The following is a 24,378-nucleotide window of genomic DNA, read 5'->3' on the forward strand; positions in this document are numbered from 1 at the left end:
CACAGACAGACAGACAGACAGACAGACAGACAGACAGACAGACAGACAGACAGACAGACAGACAGACAGACAGACAGACAGACAGACAGACAGACAGACAGACAGACAGACAGACAGACAGACAGACAGACAGACAGAGGAGAAGGAGGAGGAGGAGGTGGAGAACCAAGGCTTCAAATGAGACAAGCCTTTATTTGTCTCTCTGGTTTAACTCTCCCAGCTGTTCTGGTTTAACTCTCCCAGCTGTTCTGGTTTAACTCTCCCAGCTGTTCTGGTTTAACTCTCCCAGCTGTTCTGGTTTTACTCTCCCAGCTGTTCTGGTTTAACTCTCCCAGCTGTTCTGGTTTTACTCTCCCAGCTGTTCTGGTTTAACTCTCCCAGCTGTTCTGGTTTAACTCTCCCAGCTGTTCTGGTTTAACTCTCCCAGCTGTTCTGGTTTAACTCTCCCAGCTGTTCTGGTTTAACTCTCCCAGCTGTTCTGGTTTAACTCTCCCAGCTGTTCTGGTTTAACTCTCCCAGCTGTTCTGGTTTAACTCTCCCAGCTGTTCTGGTTTAACTCTCCCAGCTGTTCTGGTTTAACTCTCCCAGCTGTTCTGGTTTAACTCTCCCAGCTGTTCTGGTTTAACTCTCCCAGCTGTTCTGGTTTTACTCTCCCAGCTGTTCTGGTTTAACTCTCCCAGCTGTTCTGGTTTAACTCTCCCAGCTGTTCTGGTTTTACTCTCCCAGCTGTTCTGGTTTAACTCTCCCAGCTGTTCTGGTTTAACTCTCCCAGCTGTTCTGGTTTAACTCTCCCAGCTGTTCTGGTTTAACTCTCCCAGCTGTTCTGGTTTAACTCTCCCAGCTGTTCTGGTTTAACTCTCCCAGCTGTTCTGGTTTAACTCTCCCAGCTGTTCTGGTTTTACTCTCCCAGCTGTTCTGGTTTAACTCTCCCAGCTGTTCTGGTTTTACTCTCCCAGCTGTTCTGGTTTAACTCTCCCAGCTGTTCTGGTTTTACTCTCCCAGCTGTTCTGGTTTAACTCTCCCAGCTGTTCTGGTTTAACTCTCCCAGCTGTTCTGGTTTAACTCTCCCAGCTGTTCTGGTTTAACTCTCCCAGCTGTTCTGGTTTAACTCTCCCAGCTGTTCTGGTTTAACTCTCCCAGCTGTTCTGGTTTAACTCTCCCAGCTGTTCTGGTTTAACTCTCCCAGCTGTTCTGGTTTTACTCTCCCAGCTGTTCTGGTTTTACTCTCCCAGCTGTTCTGGTTTGTGAGCTTTAGCTCACATTTCAGCTTCTTAACTCCATTTCTGTTCTACAAGATTTCAGAGTGAGGTACATTCTTTACTCGCTCCCACCGCCGAGCCACGTTGCCCAAGGTGATCTGACAGCCTGTGGAGCCAATCATAGGTCCCTGCAGTATGAACGCAGGCAGTCACGTCCTTCAGAGAGTTGGCGGAAAACCTCTTGGTGTCCAGACTATTGTTTCTCTCTCTTTCTGTCCAGATGGTGTCATATGTTAATGAGGCTGGCTGTGTGTGTGTGTGTGTGTGTGTGTGTGTGTGTGTGTGTGTGTGTGTGTGTGTGTGTGTGTGTGTGTGTGTGTGTGTGTGTGTGTGTGTGTTGACGCTGGCTGTCCATTTCTGTTTGGCAACAGGAGAGATAATGGTCGGTCGGGGACTTGCTGACCTTAGACAGGACAACCACATATTGGACACATGGTTTTGGTCCAACCTTCCTTTTAGATGCTGTTCGATGCAGGTGATACAGTGTGACGGTCTGGCTGTCCATTTCTGTTTGGTAACAGGGGAGTTGATGGACTTTATGGCCTTCAGAAAGGACAAATAGGAGAAAATAAAGTGTTTTAGGCCAAGGGGCCCTTCAAAGTGATGTTCTCTGTAGGTGAAACACTCAGGAATAATGATACGATCAATTTGGAAATCACAAAATGACCTGCTGGACCTCACTTCAGCACCAGAGACACAGAGACACAGAGACACAGAGACACAGCATTAGAGACACAGAGACACAGCACCAGAGACACAGCACTGGATGTTTGACAATATGGACTCTATGATATGTATCAGGAGTGATCAGTATATATGATATGTATCAGGAGTGATCAGTATATACGATATGTATCAGCAGTGATCAGTATATATCATATGTATCAGGAGTGATCAGTATATACGATATGTATCAGGAGCGATCAGTATATATGATATGTATCAGGAGTGATCAGTATATACGATATGTATCAGGAGTGATCAGTATATATGATATGTATCAGCAGTGATCAGTATATATGATATGTATCAGGAGTGATCAGTATATATGATATGTATCAGGAGTGATCAGTATATATGATATGTATCAGGAGTGATCAGTATATATGATATGTATCAGGAGTGATCAGTATATACGATATGTATCAGGAGTGATCAGTATATACGATATGTATCAGGAGTGATCAGTATATACGATATGTATCAGCAGTGATCAGTATATATGATATGTATCAGGAGTGATCAGTATATATGATATGTATCAGGAGTGATCAGTATATATGATATGTATCAGGAGTGATCAGTATATATGATATGTATCAGGAGTGATCAGTATATATGATATGTATCAGGAGTGATCAGTATATATGATATGTATCAGGAGTGATCAGTATATATGATATGTATCAGGAGTGATCAGTATATATGATATGTATCAGGAGTGATCAGTATATATGATATGTATCAGGAGTGATCAGTATATACGATATGTATCAGGAGTGATCAGTATATACGATATGGATCAGGAGTTATCAGTATATATGATATATATCCGGAGTGATCAGTACATACGATATGTATCAGGAGTGATCAGTATATATGATATGTATCAGGAGTGATCAGTAAAATAAATACTATTCCACTTCCTTTGAGCGCTCTGAGCTAGCGTTGTAAAGCAACACAATACTGTAATTAAGGTTTCATCTTAATTCAACTCCCCCCGGCACAGCGGTAGGGAGGGAACACTTCTTAAATGGCTGTGGTGCTGGCTGCTTTAGTCCTGTACTGGGAATGGTTTGATATGTCTTCGGTAAGCGGAGCCTGGCTGCATAATGGGAGAGGGAGAGAGAGGGAGAGAGGGAGGGAGAGATAGAGAGAGAGAGATTCAACAGTATTGTATTGAACTCCAGTGTAGAGGGAGGAACATGCTGTAGGTGTGTCATTATACGATGGCTGGCACTTCTTATCTGGGAGCAGTGTGTGTGTGTGTGTGTGTGTGTGTGTGTGTGTGTGTGTGTGTGTGTGTGTGTGTGTGTGTGTGTGTGTGTGTGTGTGTGTGTGTGTGTGTGTGTGTGTGTGTGTGTGTGTGTGTGTGTGTGTGTGTGTGCGTGAGAGAGAGAGATAAGTTCACGAGTTGTACTGTGTGTGTGTGCGTGCGTGCGTGTGCGTGCGTGTGTGAGAGAGAGAGATAAGTTCATGAGTTGTACGCACATGGATGTGTGTGTGTGTGTGCGTGCGTGCGTAGATCCGCCTGTGTATATAGATGTGGATTTGGCTCGGGAACGTGTTAGGTCTTCCAGTGTGTGTCTGTCCCCTCAGTCCCCATTATCAGGGAAAGGTTCAAAGGTCCCAAATGGGACACACAGACTACCCATAGGGCTCTGCTCAGAAGATATGCATTATTTAGGGCATCAGTTGGGACACAGTGCTGATGTCATTGTTGGTTTCTCCATAGAGATCCATGTTGTGTACAGTTGTGGCCAAAAGTTTTGAGAATGACACAAATATAAATTTTCACAAAGTCTGCTGCCTTAGTGTCTTTAGATATTTTTGTCAGATGTTACTATGGAATACTGAAGTATAATTACAAGCATTTCATAAGTGTCAAAGACTTTTATTGATAAGAGTCAATATTTGCAAGGTTGACCCTTCTTTTTCAAGACCTCTGCAATCCGCCCTGGCATGCTGTCAATTAACTTCTGGGCCACATCCTGACTGATGGCAGCCCATTCTTGCATAATCAATGCTTGGAGTTTGTCAGAATTTGTGGGTTTTTGTTTGTCTACCCGCCTCTTGAGGATTGACCACAAGTTCTCAATGGGATTAAGGTCTGGGGAGTTTCCTGGTCATGGACCCAAAATATCGATGTTTTGTTCCCCGAGCCACTTAGTTATCACGTTTGCCTTATGGCAAGGTGCTCCAACATGCTGGAAAATGCATTGTTCATCACCAAACTCTTCCTGGATGGTTGGGAGAAGTTGCTCTCGGAGGATGTGTTGGTACCATTCTGTATTCATGGCTGTGTTCTTAGGCAAAATTGTGAGTGAGCCCACACCCTTGGCTGAGAAGCAACCCCACACATGAATGGTCTCAGGATGCTTTACTGTTGGCATGACACAGGACTGATGGTAGTGCTCACCTTGTCTTCTCCGGACAAGCTTTTTTCCGGATGCCCCAAACTATCAGAAAGGGAATTCATCAGAGAAAATGACTTTACCCCAGTCCTCAGCAGTCCAATCCCTGTACCTTTTGCAGAATATCAGTCTGTCCCTGATGTTTTTCCTGGAGAGAAGTGGCTTCTTTGCTGCCCTTCTTGACACCAGGCCATCCTCCAAAAGTCTTTGCCTCACTGTGCGTGCAGATGCACTCACACCTGCCTGCTGCCATTCCTGAGCAAGCTCTATACTGGTGGTGCCCCGATCCCGCAGCTGAATCAACTTTAGGAGACAGTCCTGGCGCTTGCTGGACTTTCTTGGGCGGCCTGAAGCCTTCTTCACAACAATTGAACCGCTCTCCTTGAAGTTCTTGATGATCCGATAAATGGTTGATTTAGGTGCAATCTTACTGGCAGCAATATCCTTTCCTGTGAAGCCCTTTTGTGCAAAGCAATGATGACGGCACGTGCTTCCTTGCAGGTAACCATGGTTGACTGTCAAGTGTCAGTGTGCGGCGGGTAGGACGGAGTCAGGCGCAGGACACAGAACTGAGTAAAAACGTACTTTACTCGAAATAAAACACAAACTAATTCCATACAGGGAAAACAATCCAGCTCTACACAAAAGAGCGACCACTTAACCTAGAACAAACACGCACAAAACCATGTGGGAACCAGAGGGTTAAATAGGGAATACATTATAACGTAATGGGAACCAGGTGTGATCAATCAAGACAAAACAAATGGACAAAGAAAAGTAGATCGGTGGCGGCTAGAAAGCCGGTGACATCGACCGCCGAACGCCGCCCGAACAAGGAGAGGGACCGACTTTGGCGGAAGTCGTGACATTGACAGAGGAAGAACAATGATTCCAAGCACCACCCTCCTTTTGAAGCTTCCAGTCTGTTATTCGAACTCAATCAGCATGACAGAGTGATCTCCAGCCTTGTCCTCGTCAACACTCACACCTGTGTTAACGAGAGAATCACTGACATGATGTCAGCTGGTCCTTTTGTGGCAGGGCTGAAATGCAGTGGAAATGTTTTTGGGGGGATTCAGTTCATTTGCATGGCAAAGAGGGACTTTGCAATTAATTGCAATTCATCTGATCACTCTTCATAACATTCTGGAGTATATGCAAATTGCCATCATACAAACTGAGGCAGCAGAGTGTGAAAATTAATACTTGTGTCATTCTCAAAACGTTTGGCCACGACTGTATATATTAACTGACCATGTGATCGTTGGTTTCTCCATAGAGATCCATGTTGTGTATATAGTATCCAACCAGAGCATGCAGTGGGTCTACCATGCTCTACGGTAGTGACTCAGGGTGCATCCCAAATGGCACGCTATTCCCTTTATAGTGCGTATTGGCCCTGGTCAAAAGTAGTGCACTATATAGGGAATAGGGTGCCATTGGCCATAGGGCCCTGGTCAAAAGTAGTGCACAATATAGGGAATAGGGTGCCATTTGGAACACAGCTAGGCTGTCAGTTGAGAAAAGTCTTCTCATAACTCCTTTAACTTCATATTTCTCCTGTCAGGCCCCAACGTTGACATCCCGGCCTCTCCAGAGAGTGTTGACTGGTGGATATCATGGCGCATACCAATGCTGCGACGGGCAACCAAGCCTGACGGGATTCCGCTTTGACAGACAAGGCTGTGGAGGAGTGAGACGGCTCCTCTGTGCTCCTCGCAATACAAACAATGAGAGCCAATCTACTTCTCATTCTAATCAAATCGAATTAACCTCATTCAAATCAGCGAATCTATTGAGTGGAAACATGAATTAATCATCACAGATGCTATAGCCAAGACTAATGAGCCAGCAGGAGAGTGCACCAACCTGCCGGCCGACCAACAGGCCTGTTGCTCAGATACTGTAACCAAGGCCTTTTATTCCCCACAATGCTGTTCATAGCACTGTTCACCACTGGCTGGCTGAGGCAATGACAAGTGCGCCGCCCCGGTGGCACAATCTACATTACAACCACCCTCCTGTAGGTTTTCACTCCAACCCCAGCTGTAACTAACCTGATTCATCAACCAGCTAATTATTAGAATTCAGTGTAGGAGATATAATCTCCACCCGGCACAGCCAGAAGAGGACTGGCCACCCCTCAGAACCTGGTTCCTCTCCAGGTTTCTAATCTCCACCCGGCACAGCCAGAAGAGGACTGGCCACCCCTCAGAACCTGGTTCCTCTCTAGGTTTCTAATCTCCACCCGGCACAGCCAGAAGAGGACTGGCCACCCCTCAGAGCCTGGTTCCTCTCTAGGTTTCTAATCTCCACCCGGCACAGCCAGAAGAGGACTGGCCACCCCTCAGAGCCTGGTTCCTCTCTAGGTTTCTAATCTCCACCCGGCACAGCCAGAAGAGGACTGGCCACCCCTCAGAACCTGGTTCCTCTCTAGGTTTCTAATCTCCACCCGGCACAGCCAGAAATGGACTGGCCACCCCTCAGAACCTGGTTCCTCTCCAGGTTTCTAATCTCCACCCAGCACAGCCAGAAGAGGACTGGCCACCCCTCAGAACCTGGTTCCTCTCTAGGTTTCTAATCTCCACCCAGCACAGCCAGAAGAGGACTGGCCACCCCTCAGAACCTGGTTCCTCTCTAGGTTTCTAATCTCCACCCAGCACAGCCAGAAGAGGACTGGCCCACCCCTCAGAACCTGGTTCCTCTCTAGGTTTCTTCCTAGGTTCTTGCCTTTCTAGGGAGTTTTTCCCAGCCACCGTGATTCTACATTGTAACGGCTGTCGGGAGAGAGAGTAGACCAAGGCGCAGCGGAGTTAGTGTTCATCATGATTGAACACTATACAAAAACAAGAAAACTGACAGCCAAACAGTCCTGTCAGGTGCAAAACACTCAACAGAATCAATTACCCACAAAACCCAAAGGAAAAACATGCTCCTTCTGTGCCTGATTGGGAGCCACACATGGCCCAAAACAAAGAAATACAAAAAACCTAGAAAACGAACATAGAACGCCCACCCAATGTAACACCCTGGCCTAACCAAAATAAAGAACAAAAACCCCTCTCTATGGCCAGGGCGTTACATACATCTGCATTGCTTGCTGTTTGGGGTTTTAGGCAGGGTTTCTGTACAGCACTTTGTGACATCAGCTGATGTAAAAAGGGCTTTATAAATACATTTGATTGATTGATAGATTAGGGTTGGATTGAAAACCTACAGGACGGTAGCTCTCCAGAAACAGGGTTGTGCAACCCTGCCCTTTATAGTATGCTGCTTTTGGCCATTGTACCATGGTTGCATCCTGAATGGAATCCTATGGCGTATCCATGGAGATGACACACATGCCTCAATGCTGTAGAACTTAGATGGTTCTTAGATTCTTAGAACGGTCTGTACTAGAAGATCTTTGGCAGAGCTTCCCCCTAGCCTCCCTTGGCAACCACAGCAGTGGATAGAGAAACAGAGGGAGATGGGATATGTCATGTACTGTAAAAACACTGACTCTGACCTTACATGTTAAGGCACATTTGTGAAATATGAACTCAGAGAGAGAGAGAGAGAGAAGGGTAGATAGATGGAGTGAAGGGAGAGGGAGGGTGGAAGGAAGGGAGGTGAGAGAGAGCGAGAATAAGAGAGAGAGAATAAGAGAGAGAGAGAATAAGAGGGAGAGAGAATAAGAGGGAGAAAGAGAGAGAATAAGAGAGAGAGAATAAGAGAGATGATGGAATCACCACCATGTGCTACTGCAGCTATTCTCTTTCAGCTGAGGTACTTAATCTAAATTGCTCCTCTTACAAAAATGGTCTCCAGAATTGCTAATCAGCTTTGCAGCAAAACGTCAGTTAAATGTATTGGGCACTAAGGTGCACAACGCTCAAAACTCCCCAGAACACTATCATGTGTAGGATTGTTTTCTTTGACAGTACAATTAGTATTCATTTACATTCTGGTCTGATTTGAACATGTACAAGTGGCTCTCCTGTTCTTAAGGTTATTACGAGAAGGAGAAGGTTGAGAAGGAGAAGGTTATTAAGAGAAGGAAAAGGTTATTAAGAGAAGGAGAAGGTTATTAAGAGAAGAGGAGAAGGTTATTAAGAGAAGAGGAGAAGGTTATTAAGAGAAGAGGAGAAGGTTATTAAGAGAAGAGGAGAAGGTTATTAAGAGAAGGAGAAGGTTATTAAGAGAAGAGGAGAAGGCTATTAAGAGAAGGAGAAGGTTATTAAGAGAAGGAAAAGGTTATTAAGAGAAGAGGAGAAGGTTATTAAGAGAAGGAGAAGGTTATTAAGAGAAGGAGAAGGTTATTAAGAGAAGGAAAAGGTTATTAAGAGAAGAGGAGAAGGTTATTAAGAGAAGGAGGTTATTAAGAGAACAGGAGAAGGTTATTAAGAGAAGGAGAAGGTTATTAAGAGAAGGAGAAGGTTATTAAGAGAAGGAGAAGGTTATTAAGAGAAGGAGAAGTTTATTAAGAGAGAAGGAGAAGGTTATTAAGAGAAGAGGAGAAGGTTATTAAGAGAAGGAGAAGGTTATTAAGAGAAGGAGAAGGTTATTAAGAGAAGAGGAGAAGGTTATTAAGAGAAGGAGAAGTTTATTAAGAGAGAAGGAGAAGGTTATTAAGAGAAGGAGAAGGTTATTAAGAGAAGGAGAAGATTATTAAGAGAGAAGGAGAAGGAATGACTATGGGGAGTAGGAGGGCAAGACACACAGCTTTCTAACAAGCATGAAGCATGAAGCATGAAGCATCCAGGAGAAATGGAAAGATGGAGAGATGGGAAAACCTATCGAGGGACACAAACAGAGAGATAGAGATCAAGCAGACAAGAGAGATAGAGATCAAGCAGACAAGAGAGATAGAGATCAAGCAGACAGAGAGATAGAGATCAAGCAGACAGAGAGATAGAGATCAAGCAGACAAGAGAGATAGAGATCAAGCAGACAAGAGAGATAGAGATCAAGCAGACAGAGAGATAGAGATCAAGCAGACAAGAGAGATAGAGATCAAGCAGACAGAGAGATAGAGATCAAGCAGACAGAGAGATAGAGATCAAGCAGACAGAGAGATAGAGATCAAGCAGACAGAGAGATAGAGATCAAGCAGACAAGAGAGATAGAGATCAAGCAGACAAGAGAGATAGAGATCAAGCAGACAAAGAGATAGAGATCATGCAGACAGAGAGATATGGTAGAAAGAGATATGGTATCATGCTGCAAAGGAAGATTGAAGGAAAGTGCCATAAAGCCTCTTGGCTGGCTTCTAGAGAAATGGAGAGAGAGTGATGAAGAAAGAGAGAGAGGAACAAAGGAACAAGAAACATGAATGTGTTAATACATTATTACACACACTCAACACACTGAGATTGGTATTGGTGTGACTGGAAGATGGAAGGGAAAAAGAGAGCTATATGAGTATGAGAGAGGACAAGAAGGCTAGATCTGAAGGAGAGAGAGAGAGAGATAACAAATGGAGAAGTGCAGAGGAATGAGAGAATCCATGATCTACTTTGATAATGACTTGACATTTGTAATTAAAATATTTGCATCTAGCTAGAAGAGCGTAGATAGGCAGCACAGTAGTAGAGAGGGCTGAATGAGAGAGAGAACAGGAAGAAAGACGTAGTGTAGTGTGTAGTTGGCAGAGGGGAAAAAAGGGGGGAGAAAGTAGAGATAAATGAAAGGCTCTGTGAAAGGATTGCAAATTCAAAGTGGTTTATGAAATGGAGAGGGATCGAGCAGAACAACCCCTTCCCTCCCTCCCTCCCTCCAGCACCTCTCTCACTCCATCCCTCCCTCTCTCTCTCTCTCTCTTCCCCTCCCTCTCTCTGTGCTCTGTAAACCTGGCACACTGTATTATCTCACAGTCTCTGCTGCAGTCAACGAAAATAAATGATGCTCGGAACCTGTTTGCTTTAACATTTACCCCGCTGCTCGATACTTGATTGTTTTAACTGCTGAAGTGTAACCGGAGTCGACTCTCGTCATCTGCTTACCTGTCGTTTAGAATTCCGTCATGCAGATTCATCGTTAATAGACAGGAGAGGAGGAGCTGGTAGGAATAGACGAATGTGACATGTTTATGTTTTGCGGCGGTCAATCCTACACTACATGTACACTACCTAACGTGCGCATTAATTATATCATAGCGCAATATCTTTCGGGGAGAGCAGTGCAGTATGTAGGAATTGGATAGGGCAAGGACAGACGAATATTTAAAAGGACCACTGTTGAACAGTATAGGTTACCATCCGATGTATTGCTATTTCTCTCTAAATTATTTCACCATTTATTAATTTATTTTCTCCCAGAGACTTTATGTTATTGGAATATTTGCAACAGCGCTTAGTCGCTCGTTTTATTTCAGAACCCTGGACAGCGCTGTACCGAAAACTACAAATCAATCTCTTCTGCAACGGTTTCTACCTGTTATTGATATCGAGAGAGCAAGTGGAACTAAGCGACGTCTGACCTACGTGTACTGTTCATTGACATCTGTTTCTGTACATTTTTACATAACTTACTTTCACCCGGTTAGCTATTGATTGCGCTAAATGTGTAACTGCAAGAGGATAACCGTCTATATCCAACCGACTTGATTTATAGTCTAGGTGACTATGGATTTGACTCGTTCATAATATTGTCCCGAGACCAACACGTGTTGAGTGTAGACAGAGGAAGAATAATTTAGAGACAGTTAAATTTATTTACAGACCGAAACGAAGTTACCCTTCAGCAGAACTAGTGTTGGTTGGCTATTTAATGAGGAATATAAATAGTTGATTTTGTCTTGACAAAACACGCACTTTCAAGAGTTATTGACGCAGCAACAGCTGAACAATATCAGAGGAGAATTAGTCACCAAGACAATTCTCAAACATAAGCAGCAAACAACATCTTTCAAACCAAGTTTCTGAGACTCTAAAACTTCCAACATGGCGGTGTCCTGTCAAAGTCTAGACGAGGTTCGACGCTCCATCACCCGCCAGACACTGATCTTTGCCTCGCTGACTTTACTCCTCTCTTGGTCCTGCCCGGCTCTAGGCAAGAAGAAGCTCTACATCGGTGCCCTCTTCCCGATGAGCGGAGGCTGGCCCGGGGGCCAAGCATGCCTCCCTTCCGCTCAGATGGCTCTCGACTTGGTGAACAAGAGAACGGATATACTGCCGGAGTACGAACTGGAACTGATCCACTACGATAGCATGGTGAGTAGCCTAGCCTATCCTGATACACTAAATAGCATGGTGAGTAGCCTAGCCTAGCCTGATACACTAAATAGCATGGTGAGTAGCCTAGCCTATCCTGATACACTAAATAGCATGGTGAGTAGCCTAGCCTATCCTGATACACTAAATAGCATGGTGAGTAGCCTAGCCTATCCTGATACACTAAATAGCATGGTGAGTAGCCTAGCCTAGCCTAATACACTAAATAGCATGGTGAGTAGCCTAGCCTATCCTGATACACTAAATAGCATGGTGAGTAGCCTAGCCTAGCCTGATACACTAAATAGCATGGTGAGTAGCCTAGCCTGATACACTAAATAGCATGGTGAGTAGCCTAGCCTAGCCTGATACACTAAATAGCATGGTGAGTAGCCTAGCCTGATACACTAAATAGCATGGTGAGTAGCCTAGCCTAGCCTGATACACTAAATAGCATGGTGAGTAGCCTAGCCTAGCCTGATACACTAAATAGTATGGTGAGTAGCCTAGCCTGATACACTAAATAGCATGGTGAGTAACCTAGCCTAGCCTGATACACTAAATAGTATGGTGAGTAGCCTAGCCTGATACACTAAATAGCATGGTGAGTAGCCTAGCCTGATACACTAGATAGCATGGTGAGTAGCATAGCCTGATACACTAGATAGCATGGTGAGTAGCCTAGACTAGCCTAGTACACTAAATAGCATGGTGAGTAGCCTAGCCTGATACACTAAATAGCATGGTGAGTAACCTAGTCTAGCCTGACACACTAAATAGCATGGTGAGTAGCCTAGCCTAGCCTGATACACTAAATAGCATGGTGAGTAGCCTAGCCTGATACGCCAAATAGCATGGTGAGTAGCCTAGCCTGATACACTAAATAGCATGGTGTGTAACCTAGCCTGATACACTAAATAGCATGGTGAGTAACCTAGCCTGATACACTAAATAGCATGGTGAGTAGCCTAGCCTGATACACTAAATAGCATTGTGAGTAGCCTAGCCTGATACACTAAATAGCATGGTGAGTAGCCTAGCCTGATACACTAAATAGCATGGTGAGTAGCCTAGCCTGATACACTAAATAGCATGGTGAGTAACCTAGCCTGATACACCAAATAGCATGGTGAGTAGCCTAGCCTGATACACTAAATAGCATTGTGAGTAGCCTAGGCTAAGCTATAGGCAAAATGCACTTTAAGTTCCGATAAGTATAACAACTTGTAACAGGAATTTAAGATTGATGCATTGACTGCATGATTTCTGTGTAAACATCAAACGTCGTTATTGGTATTGTAGAACAGCATTGCGTCATAATGGCTTGCTTTTATCGCAACTTTGTGTTGCCTATATTTTGCGTCATATGAATACCAAGTCTGCATGCGCGTCATCTGTCAGGCGTGCCATAATTGGGATAATAAACTGTCCTCTGTGAATTCTCTCATTTCCTCAGTCGTTTTTATTTTAATGAACCCCAATAGACTTTCTTTAAGACGGACTAAAAGCACTTAGAAAGTGTATCTTATGACCAAAAGGTCATCATTATGTATCATTATGTAGCCTGTGTTATTCAATTGAGTAGAGTCAGAATCACCTTTATTCAAGTACAATTACTGGTGAAATGCTGCTGACAACAATAAACAGAATATTTAGACAGAGTGCATAATGGATGGGACTCTCTCTCTCTCTCTCTCTACCATTCCGCCTCTTCTTCCCACCTGCGTCCCTCCTCCACCTCATGAGAGAGAGATGCCAACACACCACACTCACAGTCTGGAAATAGTTAAATGCACTGTGACTGGCTGGTGTTGCTAAGAGCATTGCTCTGATTGGTTGAAACTGCTCTGCATTGGAACCCCACTTCAAAAGACTGGGGGGGGGGTGTGGAGAGGGGGGGGGGTTGGTTAGAGGTTGGCATAACAACAGTAACCAAGACGACTGCAGTTCATACAAAACAGAGAACTACAGATTTCTCTCCAAGAAAAGGGAAAGATTGTGCACTTACTATCGTTGCTTGAACAGGGACACAGATGGATGGCGAGGTGATGTGAGCCTGCCTGTTGCGGTAAGCTCCTATTGAGTGTTCAGCGTAGTTAGCCAAATGTAAGAAGTGCCTTTGGTTGGGGGCAGTCATCCATCATAAGCACTTACACAGCCACAGACAGCCCGTCCAAGTGTCTTCCAGGTCAGCTGCATGATGAGGAGAATGTTGACCCCTCGCGGACCTGAGCTCTGACGGATCTGTTGACTGATTAGGGATTCAGCTCCTAGTGCCTGTTTCTGCCTGTTCTGCTTCCCAAAATGGGAGTGCACTATGTACCGTATGGCCCATTGGACTCTGGTGAAAAGTAGTGCACTATATACCTACCGTATGGCCCATTGGACTCTGGTGAAAAGTAGTGCACTATATAGGGACTAGGGTGCCATTTCAGACACCTCCCCTTGTGTTATCATCAGGAGGCAAATCAACCAGAAAATCTCCCTCTCTCCCGCTAGTGAGTATGGTCATTCCCCAAAAACATCGCCCTGGACCTTCACAAAAGCTCATTAGATGTTCATTAAAGAAGACACGTCCTGATTTCCTCCCGAGTGTCAGGGTTAGAATCAATGAGAACACTCCCCATGAATATCTCTCTGGATTGGTGTCTCGTTTTGTTTATACAGACATTTATTTGATTTGATAGTAAAAAGGGGGGGGGGCAACGTTCTCCAAAACCTATTCCATGGACATAACGTTAGATTTAGATGGTGAGCATTAGCAATGAGGTTTTACGACAAAACATGCCCAGAAGGCTGTGTTTATTTCTAAGTTTAGGATAGATGGAGTTTCATTTCTAAGTTTAGGATGGGTTTATTTCTTAGTGTAGTTTTATTTGTGAGTTTAGGATAGATTGGGTTTAACCTCCACACCAGGCCTCCATAAACTTCATCAAAATGTCTCTGACTCTCTGTCGCGCTCTCTCTCTTTCTCTCTCTCTCCACACCAGGCCTCCATAACCTTCATCAAAATGCCTCTGACTCTCTGTCGCTCTCTCTCTCTTTCTCTCTCTCTCCACACCAGGCCTCCATAACCTTCATCAAAATGCCTCTGACTCTCTTTGCTCTCTCTTCCTCTCTCTCTCCACACCAGGCCTCCATAACCTTCATCAAAATGCCTCTGACTCTCTTTGCTCTCTCTTCCTCTCTCTCTCCACACCAGGCCTCCATAACCTTCATCAAAATGCCTCTGACTCTCTTTGCTCTCTCTTCCTCTCTCTCTCCACACCAGGCCTCCATAACCTTCATCAAAATGCCTCTGACTCTCTGTCGCTCTCTCTCTCTTTCTCTCTCTCTCCACACCAGGCCTCCATAACCTTCATTGTAACCCATCTGTCAGCAACACTTAAGTGATGGTTTATAAGCGGTTTTGTTTTATTGACGGGATTGACTTCTTGCGACCCCGTATAAAATCATCTGATATATTTAAAGGCATCCTGCACTGTCAAGCCATTTTCAAATAGTCAACACTTGAGAATGAACTTGATTATATATTTATAAAGTGTTCTTCACTAGCCTATTCATATGAATAATGGAAAGTCTATGCCTCTCTGTGAGGGAAAATAATTCTGCTGTTCCAGTCCAGATGAGTCTTTACAATATCGCTGATACTTCATCCAAATATTTAACAGCTGCTTGTCATTCCTTTCGGGAGCCTGTAGAACTCTTAACATTCGGAGCGTTCTAAAAATCCTGAAAGTCAATGACTGCATTTGGTACGCTTCATAGTGCCTGTGCATCTCTCTGTCTCGCTCTGTCTCAGCCCTTCACTCAGGCAAGCAGAGGTGCTAAATACTAAATAGTTGAAAATACAAAAATATCTACATAGTTTGTGCTGCCAGGTTTTTTCTCTGTAGGCTGTGTGTGTGTGTGTGTGTGATTTGATGCGTTGGGCCCCAGCTGCACAGTTCATGGATGGCGCCGACAGACCCGGTCGCCCTGTTTCCAGCTCCCTAGCCAACTCTGCAGTGTTTTATTTTTTTGGTGTTTTATTTTTTACATTATTTGCTCAGAAAGTTGATTGTATTATTACCTACAGCCAAAAATAACTTTTGGACATTAGATCTCGGGTCACTCACCAGAAATTTGAGCAGAAATTGGACTTCCCTGACCTGGATCCATTGTTTGAACCCGAGGCAGCTCTATTCATCCCCGGGGCTACACCAAAATGCTGATTCCAGAGATGAAGAAGAAGTGGGGCCCTAGTCAGACTCAGGCAGTGTGCATACCATCCACCGCTTCAGAGTATATTACTCGCTAAGGTTCAGTCCCTGGACAATAAAGTAGACAAGCCCAGGGCCTGTAAGATACTGTTTTATGGAATCATGACTCTCTCCGGACATATTGTCCGTGTACATTCAGTCAGTGGGGTTCTCCGTCCATCGTGCGGACAGGAAGAAAGAACCCTCTGTGAAAAAGGCTTCATGATTAACAACTCATGGTGGGATTGTGGTAAAATACAGAAAGTAATTTTGTTCGCCCGATCTGGAATACTTCACCATGAAATACCAACCGCATTACCTCCCGAGTTAATTTTCTTCGGTCATCATCACTGCTGTGTACACCCCCCCTCCCATACAAGACCCCCCCCTTGCCCTACTTTCGGAAAATCAGATCACGCCTCCATTATGTTCCTCCCCACCTATACGCAGAAACTTAAACAGGAAGCACCTGTGGTAAGTACTGTTCAACATTGGTCTGACCAATCGGAATCTGTGCTTCAAGATTGTTTTGATCATGTGGACTGGGAAATGTTCCGGGTCGCCTCTGAGCATAGTATTGACGTATACACTGACTCGGGAACTGGGTTCATCAGGAAGTGCATAGAGGATGTTGTTCCCACTATGTAAGAATGCTGTTCATCGATTACAGCTCAGCCTTCAACACCATAGTACCTTCCAAGCTCATCACTAAGCTCAGGACCCTGAGTCTGAACCAGGGGAGAACAACTGCCCCCTCGCATTGACGATTTAAAGTTGAAGGCCGATCGCGGTACTGGAGGCATTGTTTACAGGAAACAGGATCCCCCATTACAGTGAATGGGGGAAATGGCGATCTTTGTGGTCAATATTCTTGGATATATATACATATATATATTTTTTTTAACACAATCATGGTACCAATAATTCTATTTCACCAGATGTATGTCGTTGAAACAATTACTTAAAAATCACACACAGACGAAGTTATAAGGATAACTTATAAATGGCAGCCTGCAGTACATCGGTCGGCCGTCAACTTGACATACTCCACGAGAGGAGGCAGGACTGAGCTAGCCTGCAATTTCACTTCCTAGAGGAGCTCAAACTGCACATGCAATGTTTCCAAAATCTCCTCCATGTAGCAAGATGGCGAAAACGCTGAAATGACACTTCCTGATCATCAACTGCGCCACTGAGCATTCTCATAGGAAACAATGGAGTGATGTCATCGATGGCTCCGTTCCATATGTTTTACAGTTTATGAATCCTTTTCTGTGCAACTGGGTCCTGGATTTCCTGATGGGCCGACCCCAAGTGGTGAAGGTAGGCAACAACACCTCTGCCAAGCTGATCCTCAACACAGGGGCCCCACAGGTGTGCGTGCTCAGCCCCCTCCTGTACTCCCTAATCACCCATGACTGTGTGGCAACGCACATCTCCAACTCAATCAGCAAGTTTGTTGACAACACAACAGTGGTAGGCCTGATTACCAACAATGATGAGACAGCCTACAGGGAGGAAGTGAGAGCCCTGGCGTAGCGGTGCCAGGAAAATAACCTCTCCTTCAACATCAACAAACTGAAAGAGCTGATCGGGGACTACAGGAGACAGCAGAGAAAGCACACCCCCATCCACATCGAAGAGGCCGCAGTGGAGAGGGTCAAAAGCTTGAAGGTCCTCAGCATGCACATCACTGATGACCTGAAATGGTCCCTTCACGTAGACAGTGTGGTGAAGAAGGTGCAACAGCGCCTCGTCAACCTCAGGAGGCTGAAGGAGTTTGGCTTGGCCCCTAAGACCCTCACAAACTTCTACAGGTATATGTACACAGTTACTTCAGAAAGTATTCACACCCCTTGACTTTGTTTCTACATTTTATTGTCAAAATGGAATTATGTTTTTCAATTTATTTTACAAATTAATAAAGCATGAAAAGCTGAAATGTCTTGAGTCAATCAGTATCCAACACCTTTGTTATGGCAAGCCTAAATAAGTTCAGAAGTAAAATATAGATTTTTCAGGTCACATAATAAGTGGCATGGACTCAGTCTGTGTTTAACCTGATTTCTGAATGACTACCTCACACATACAGTGTAAGGTTCCTCAGTCGAGCACTACATTTCAAACACAGATTCAACCACAAAGATCACTGAGGTTTTCCAATGTCTCACAAAGAAGAGCACACATCTACTATTGGTAGATGGATAAAAATAAATAAAGCAGACATGGAATATCCCTTGAGGATACACCCAGTCACTACAAAGATAAAAGCGTCCTTCCTAACTCAGTTGTCGGTGAGGAAGGAAACAAAGCTTTATGTTTGGGGCAAATCCAACACAAAACACCACTGAGTACCACTCTTCATATTTTCAACCATGGTGGTGGTTGCATCATGTTATGGGTATGCTTGTCATCGGCAAGAACTACAGAGTTTTTTTAGGGTAAAAGAAACGGAATAGAGCTAAGCACAGGCACAATCCTAGAGGAAAACCTGGTTGAGTCTGCTGTGAAATCCAACAGACACTGGTAGACAAATTCACCTTTCAGCAGGACAATAACCTAAAACACAAGGCCAAATATACACTGGAGTTGCTTACCAAGATGACATTGAATGTTCCTGAGTGTCCCAGTTACAGTTATGACATAAATCAACTTGAAAATCTCTGTCAAGACTTGAAAATGACCCCAAACACGCCACTGACTCAACGAGCCCCAAACACGCCACTGACTCAACTATCCCCAAACACGTCACTGAGTCAACGAGCCCAAACACGCCACTGAGTCAACGAGCCCCAAACACGCCACTGACTCAACTATCCCCAAACACGTCACTGATTCAACGAGCCCCAAACACGCCACTGACTCAACTATCCCCAAACACGTCACTGATTCAACGAGCCCCAAACACGCCACTGACTCAACTATCCCCAAACACGTCACTGATTCAACGAGCCCCAAACACGCCACTGACTCAACTATCCCCAAACACGCCACTGACTCAACGAGCCCCAAACACGTCACTGATTCAACGAACCCCAAACATGCCACTGAGTCAACGAGCCCCAAAAAAATCACTGACTCAGCGAGCCCCAAACACGCTACTGACTCAACGAGCCCCAAACACGCCACTGACTCAACTATCCCCAAACACGTCACTGACTCAGCAAGCCTCAAACACGCCACTGACTCTCAGAATAAATAGGCCCGCGTGCCTGAACTGATTGTGACAGGGTGGGGTTAACCTGAACTGATTGTGACTGGGTGGGGTTAACCTGAACTGATTGTGACTGGGTGGGGTTAGTCTGAACTGATTGTGACTGGGTGGGGTTAACCTGAAGTGATTGTGACTGGGTGGGGTTAACCTGAACTGATTGTGACTGGGTGGGGTTAGTCTGAACTGATTGTGACTGGGTGGGGTTAACCTGAACTGATTGTGACTGGGTGGGGTTAACCTGAGCTGATTGTGACTGGGTGGGGTTAGTCTGAACTGATTGTGACTGGGTGGGGTTAACCTGAACTGATTGTGACTGGGTGGGGTTAGTCTGAGCTGATTGTGACTGGGTGGGGTTAACCTGAACTGATTGTGACTGGGTGGGGTTAGTCTGAACTGATTGTGACTGGGTGGGGTTAGTCTGAACTGATTGTGACTGGGTGGGGTTAGTCTGAACTGATTGTGACTGGGTGGGGTTAACCTGAACTGATTGTGACTGGGTGGGGTTAGTCTGAACTGATTGTGACTGTGGGGTTAACCTGAACTGATTGTGACTGGGTGGGGTTAGTCTGAACTGATTGTGACTGGGTGGGGTTAACCTGAACTGATTGTGACTGGGTGGGGTTAACCTGAACTGATTATGACTGGGTGGGGTTAGTCTGAACTGATTGTGACTGGGTGGGGTTAGTCTGAACTGATTGTGACTGGGTGGGGTTAACCTGAACTGATTGTGACTGGGTGGGGTTAACCTGAACTGATTGTGACTGGGTGGGGTTAACCTGAACTGATTGTGACTGGGTGGGGTTAGTCTGAACTGATTATGACTGGGTGGGGTTAACCTGAACTGATTATGACTGGGTGGGGTTAGTCTGAACTGATTGTGACTGGGTGGGGTTAACCTGAACTGATTGTGACTGGGTGGGGTTAGTCTGAACTGATTGTGACTGGGTGGGGTTAACCTGAACTGATTGTGACTGGGTGGGGTTAGTCTGAACTGATTGTGACTGGGTGGGGTTAGTCTGAACTGATTGTGACTGGGTGGGGTTAGTCTGAACTGATTGTGACTGGGTGGGGTTAGTCTGAACTGATTGTGACTGTGGGGTTAACCTGAACTGATTGTGACTGGGTGGGGTTAGTCTGAACTGATTGTGACTGGGTGGGGTTAGTCTGAACTGATTGTGACTGGGTGGGGTTAGTCTGAACTGATTGTGACTGGGTGGGGTTAGTCTGAACTGATTATGACTGGGTGGGGTTAGTCTGAACTGATTGTGACTGGGTGGGGTTAGTCTGAACTGATTGTGACTGGGTGGGGTTAACCTGAACTGATTGTGACTGGGTGGGGTTAGTCTGAACTGATTGTGACTGGGTGGGGTTAGTCTGAACTGATTGTGACTGGGTGGGGTTAGTCTGAACTGATTGTGACTGGGTGGGGTTAACCTGAACTGATTGTGACTGGGTGGGGTTAACCTGAACTGATTGTGACTGGGTGGGGTTAACCTGAACTGATTGTGACTGGGTGGGGTTAGTCTGAACTGATTATGACTGGGTGGGGTTAACCTGAACTGATTATGACTGGGTGGGGTTAGTCTGAACTGATTGTGACTGGGTGGGGTTAACCTGAACTGATTGTGACTGGGTGGGGTTAGTCTGAACTGATTGTGACTGGGTGGGGTTAGTCTGAACTGATTGTGACTGGGTGGGGTTAACCTGAACTGATTGTGACTGTGGGGTTAACCTAAACTGATTGTGACTGGGTGGGGTTAACCTGAACTGATTGTGACTGGGTGGGGTTAACCTGAACTGATTGTGACTGGGTGGGGTTAGTCTGAACTGATTGTGACTGGGTGGGGTTAGTCTGAACTGATTGTGACTGGGTGGGGTTAACCTGAACTGATTGTGACTGGGTAGGGTTAACCTGAACTGATTGTGACTGGGTGGGGTTAGTCTGAACTGATTGTGACTGGGTGGGGTTAGTCTGAACTGATTGTGACTGGGTGGGGTTAGTCTGAACTGATTGTGACTGGGTGGGGTTAGTCTGAACTGATTGTGACTGGGTGGGGTTAACCTGAACTGATTGTGACTGGGTGGGGTTAGTCTGAACTGATTGTGACTGGGTGGGGTTAGTCTGAACTGATTGTGACTGGGTGGGGTTGACTGGGTGGGGTTAGTCTGAACTGATTGTGACTGGGTGGGGTTAGTCTGAACTGATTGTGACTGGGTGGGGTTAGTCTGAACTGATTGTGACTGGGTGGGGTTAACCTGAACTGATTGTGACTGGGTGGGGTTAGTCTGAACTGATTGTGACTGGGTGGGGTTAGTCTGAACTGATTGTGACTGGGTGGGGTTGACTGGGTGGGGTTAGTCTGAACTGATTGTGACTGGGTGGGGTTAACCTGAACTGATTGTGACTGGGTGGGGTTAACCTGAACTGATTGTGACTGGGTGGGGTTAACCTGAACTGATTGTGACTGGGTGGGGTTAACCTGAACTGATTGTGACTGGGTGGGGTTAGTCTGAACTGATTGTGACTGGGTGGGGTTAGTCTGAACTGATTGTGACTGGGTGGGGTTAACCTGAACTGATTGTGACTGGGTGGGGTTAACCTGAACTGATTGTGACTGGGTGGGGTTAACCTGAACTGATTGTGACTGGGTGGGGTTAACCTGAACTGATTGTGACTGGGTGGGGTTAGTCTGAACTGATTGTGACTGGATGGGGTTAACCTGAACTGATTGTGACTGGGTGGGGTTAACCTGAACTGATTGTGACTGGGTGGGGTTGACTGGGTGGGGTTAGTCTGAACTGATTGTGACTGGGTGGGGTTAACCTGAACTGATTGTGACTGGGTGGGGTTAACCTGAACTGATTGTGACTGGGTGGGGTTAACCTGAACTCATTGTGACTGGGTGGGGTTAGTCTGAACTGATTGTGACTGGATGGGGTTAACCTGAACTGATTGTGACTGGGTGGGGTTAACCTGAACTGATTGTGACTGGGTGGGGTTAACCTGAACTGATTGTGACTGGGTGGGGTTAACCTGAACTGATTGTGACTGGGTGGGGTTAGTCTGAACTGATTGTGACTGGGTGGGGTTAACCTGAACTGATTGTGACTGGGTGGGGTTAGTCTGAACTGATTGTGACTGGATGGGGTTAGTCTGAACTGATTGTGACTGGATGGGGTTAGTCTGAACTGATTGTGACTGGGTGGGGTTAACCTGAACTGATTGTGACTGGGTGGGGTTAGTCTGAACTGATTGTGACTGGATGGGGTTAGTCTGAACTGATTGTGACTGGATGGGGTTAACCTGAACTGATTGTGACTGGGTGGGGTTAACCTGAACTGATTGTGACTGGGTGGGGTTAGTCTGAACTGATTGTGACTGGGTGGGGTTAACCTGAACTGATTGTGACTGGGTGGGGTTAACCTGAACTGATTGTGACTGGGTGGGGTTAGTCTGAACTGATTGTGACTGGGTGGGGTTAACCTGAACTGATTGTGACTGGGTGGGGTTAGTCTGAACTGATTGTGACTGGGTGGGGTTAGTCTGAACTGATTGTGACTGGGTGGGGTTAACCTGAACTGATTGTGACTGGGTGGGGTTAGTCTGAACTGATTGTGACTGGGTGGGGTTAGTCTGAACTGATTGTGACTGGGTGGGGTTAGTCTGAACTGATTGTGACTGGGTGGGGTTAGTCTGAACTGATTGTGACTGGGTGGGGTTAGTCTGAACTGATTGTGACTGGGTGGGGTTAGTCTGAACTGATTGTGACTGGGTGGGGTTAGTCTGAACTGATTGTGACTGGATGGGGTTAGTCTGAACTGATTGTGACTGGGTGGGGTTAGTCTGAACTGATTGTGACTGGGTGGGGTTAGTCTGAACTGATTGTGACTGGGTGGGGTTAGTCTGAACTGATTGTGACTGGGTGGGGTTAGTCTGAACTGATTGTGACTGGGTGGGGTTAACCTGAACTGATTGTGACTGGGTGGGGTTAACCTGAACTGATTGTGACTGGGTGGGCTTAGTCTGAACTGATTGTGACTGGATGGGGTTAGTCTGAACTGATTGTGACTGGGTGGGGTTGACTGGGTGGGGTTAGTCTGAACTGATTGTGACTGGATGGGGTTAACTCTTCCATTTCCTTTTTGGAGTTGTTATTAATGACCAGCGTGCCAAACGAATCTCATCGCAATCACAAGTAGGCTAGCCTTGGGCTGTATCCCAAATACCACCCTATTTCTTATAACTTGCTCTACTTTTGAGACTGTGTGGGTGTAGGGAATAGGGTGTCATTTGGGGACAAAGCCTAGCAGTCAGTTTAACCCTTCCCCTTGCTCATAATTGGGACCAATGATGTCACTTTACTGATGTGTCTTTCACATGGAATGGGTTTAATGTGGACATGACTATGGGTTTTTAGCAGTGGAAAACATGTCTTTCACATGGAATGGGTTTAATGTGGACATGACTATGGGTTTTTAGCAGTGGAAAACATGTCTTTCACATGGAATGGGTTTAATGTGGACATGACTATGGGTTTTCATCAGTGGAAAACATGTCTTTCACATGGAATGGGTTTAATGTGGACATGAGGAGGGGCTTTACGGTGGAAAGCAATACATGAATATACTAGCTAGAGGATTTGACCATTGACTTCTCTCACTTCATTAAAATGAACGGGCTGCGTCCTACATGGGAGCATATGCTGTGTACTGCACTGCTTTTGACCATAAGGCTCTGGTTAAAAGTAGTGCACTATAAAGGGGAATAGTACAGTATGCCATTTGGAAGGGGGAAATCTGTTTTCTCGGGCCCGCTGCTAACTCAATTTGTACGATCAAACAAAACCAGGTTCCTCTGTGTAATCAGTTTGAAGTAATTTATCTCTATTTGCTGTCGCCAGAATATATTCCCAGTGAGAGTACGGTTTGGACTGTTAGGTGTAATATCAGTCATTTGATTCAGTGCCCTATTCAATGGTGCAATCACAGGGATACATCCCAAATGGCACCCTATTCCCTATGTAGTGCACTACTTTAGACCAGGGCCATGTTCCCTATATAGTGCACTACCTTTGGTCAGGGCCCATAGATAGTGCGCTACTTTTGGCCACAGCCCTATGGGGCCATACATAGAGCATAGGGTGCCAACATCAGGTGTCCTTGGGATGTGCCTCACCTTGTTTCTGGGCTCTTCCTGTTTATTGGTATTGTTGTGTGCAGACTAGTGTGAAATGAAGCACTGACCCTCTCAATCTCTCCACAGTTTAACATACAAATAGTATGTATGTTAATTTGTTGTTGTTGCGGGGTGCCGTATGTAATCAGTCTACCTCAATT

The 24,378-nt window shown here is 45.4% G+C and overlaps 1 protein-coding gene across 2 annotated transcripts in view; it reads left to right on the forward strand.

Moving 5' to 3' along the window:
- The first annotated feature begins 10,238 nt into the window (after positions 1-10,238).
- gabbr1b (gamma-aminobutyric acid (GABA) B receptor, 1b) overlaps positions 10,239-24,378 on the forward strand; it is a 147,389-nt gene continuing 133,249 nt past the window's right edge. The window contains exons 1-2 of one of the 2 annotated variants that reach the window (XM_045709658.1): positions 10,239-10,436; positions 11,426-11,586. In XM_045709658.1, the coding sequence (XP_045565614.1) occupies positions 11,461-11,586 (126 nt within the window). In that variant the 5' untranslated portion in view covers positions 10,239-10,436; positions 11,426-11,460. Of the gene's footprint in view, positions 11,587-24,378 lie in introns of both variants that reach the window. The other variant, XM_045709657.1, reaches the window with a different exon arrangement.

The sequence above is a fragment of the Salmo salar genome, chromosome ssa27 (assembly GCF_905237065.1).
Source record: "Salmo salar chromosome ssa27, Ssal_v3.1, whole genome shotgun sequence".
NCBI lineage: Eukaryota > Metazoa > Chordata > Actinopteri > Salmoniformes > Salmonidae > Salmo > Salmo salar.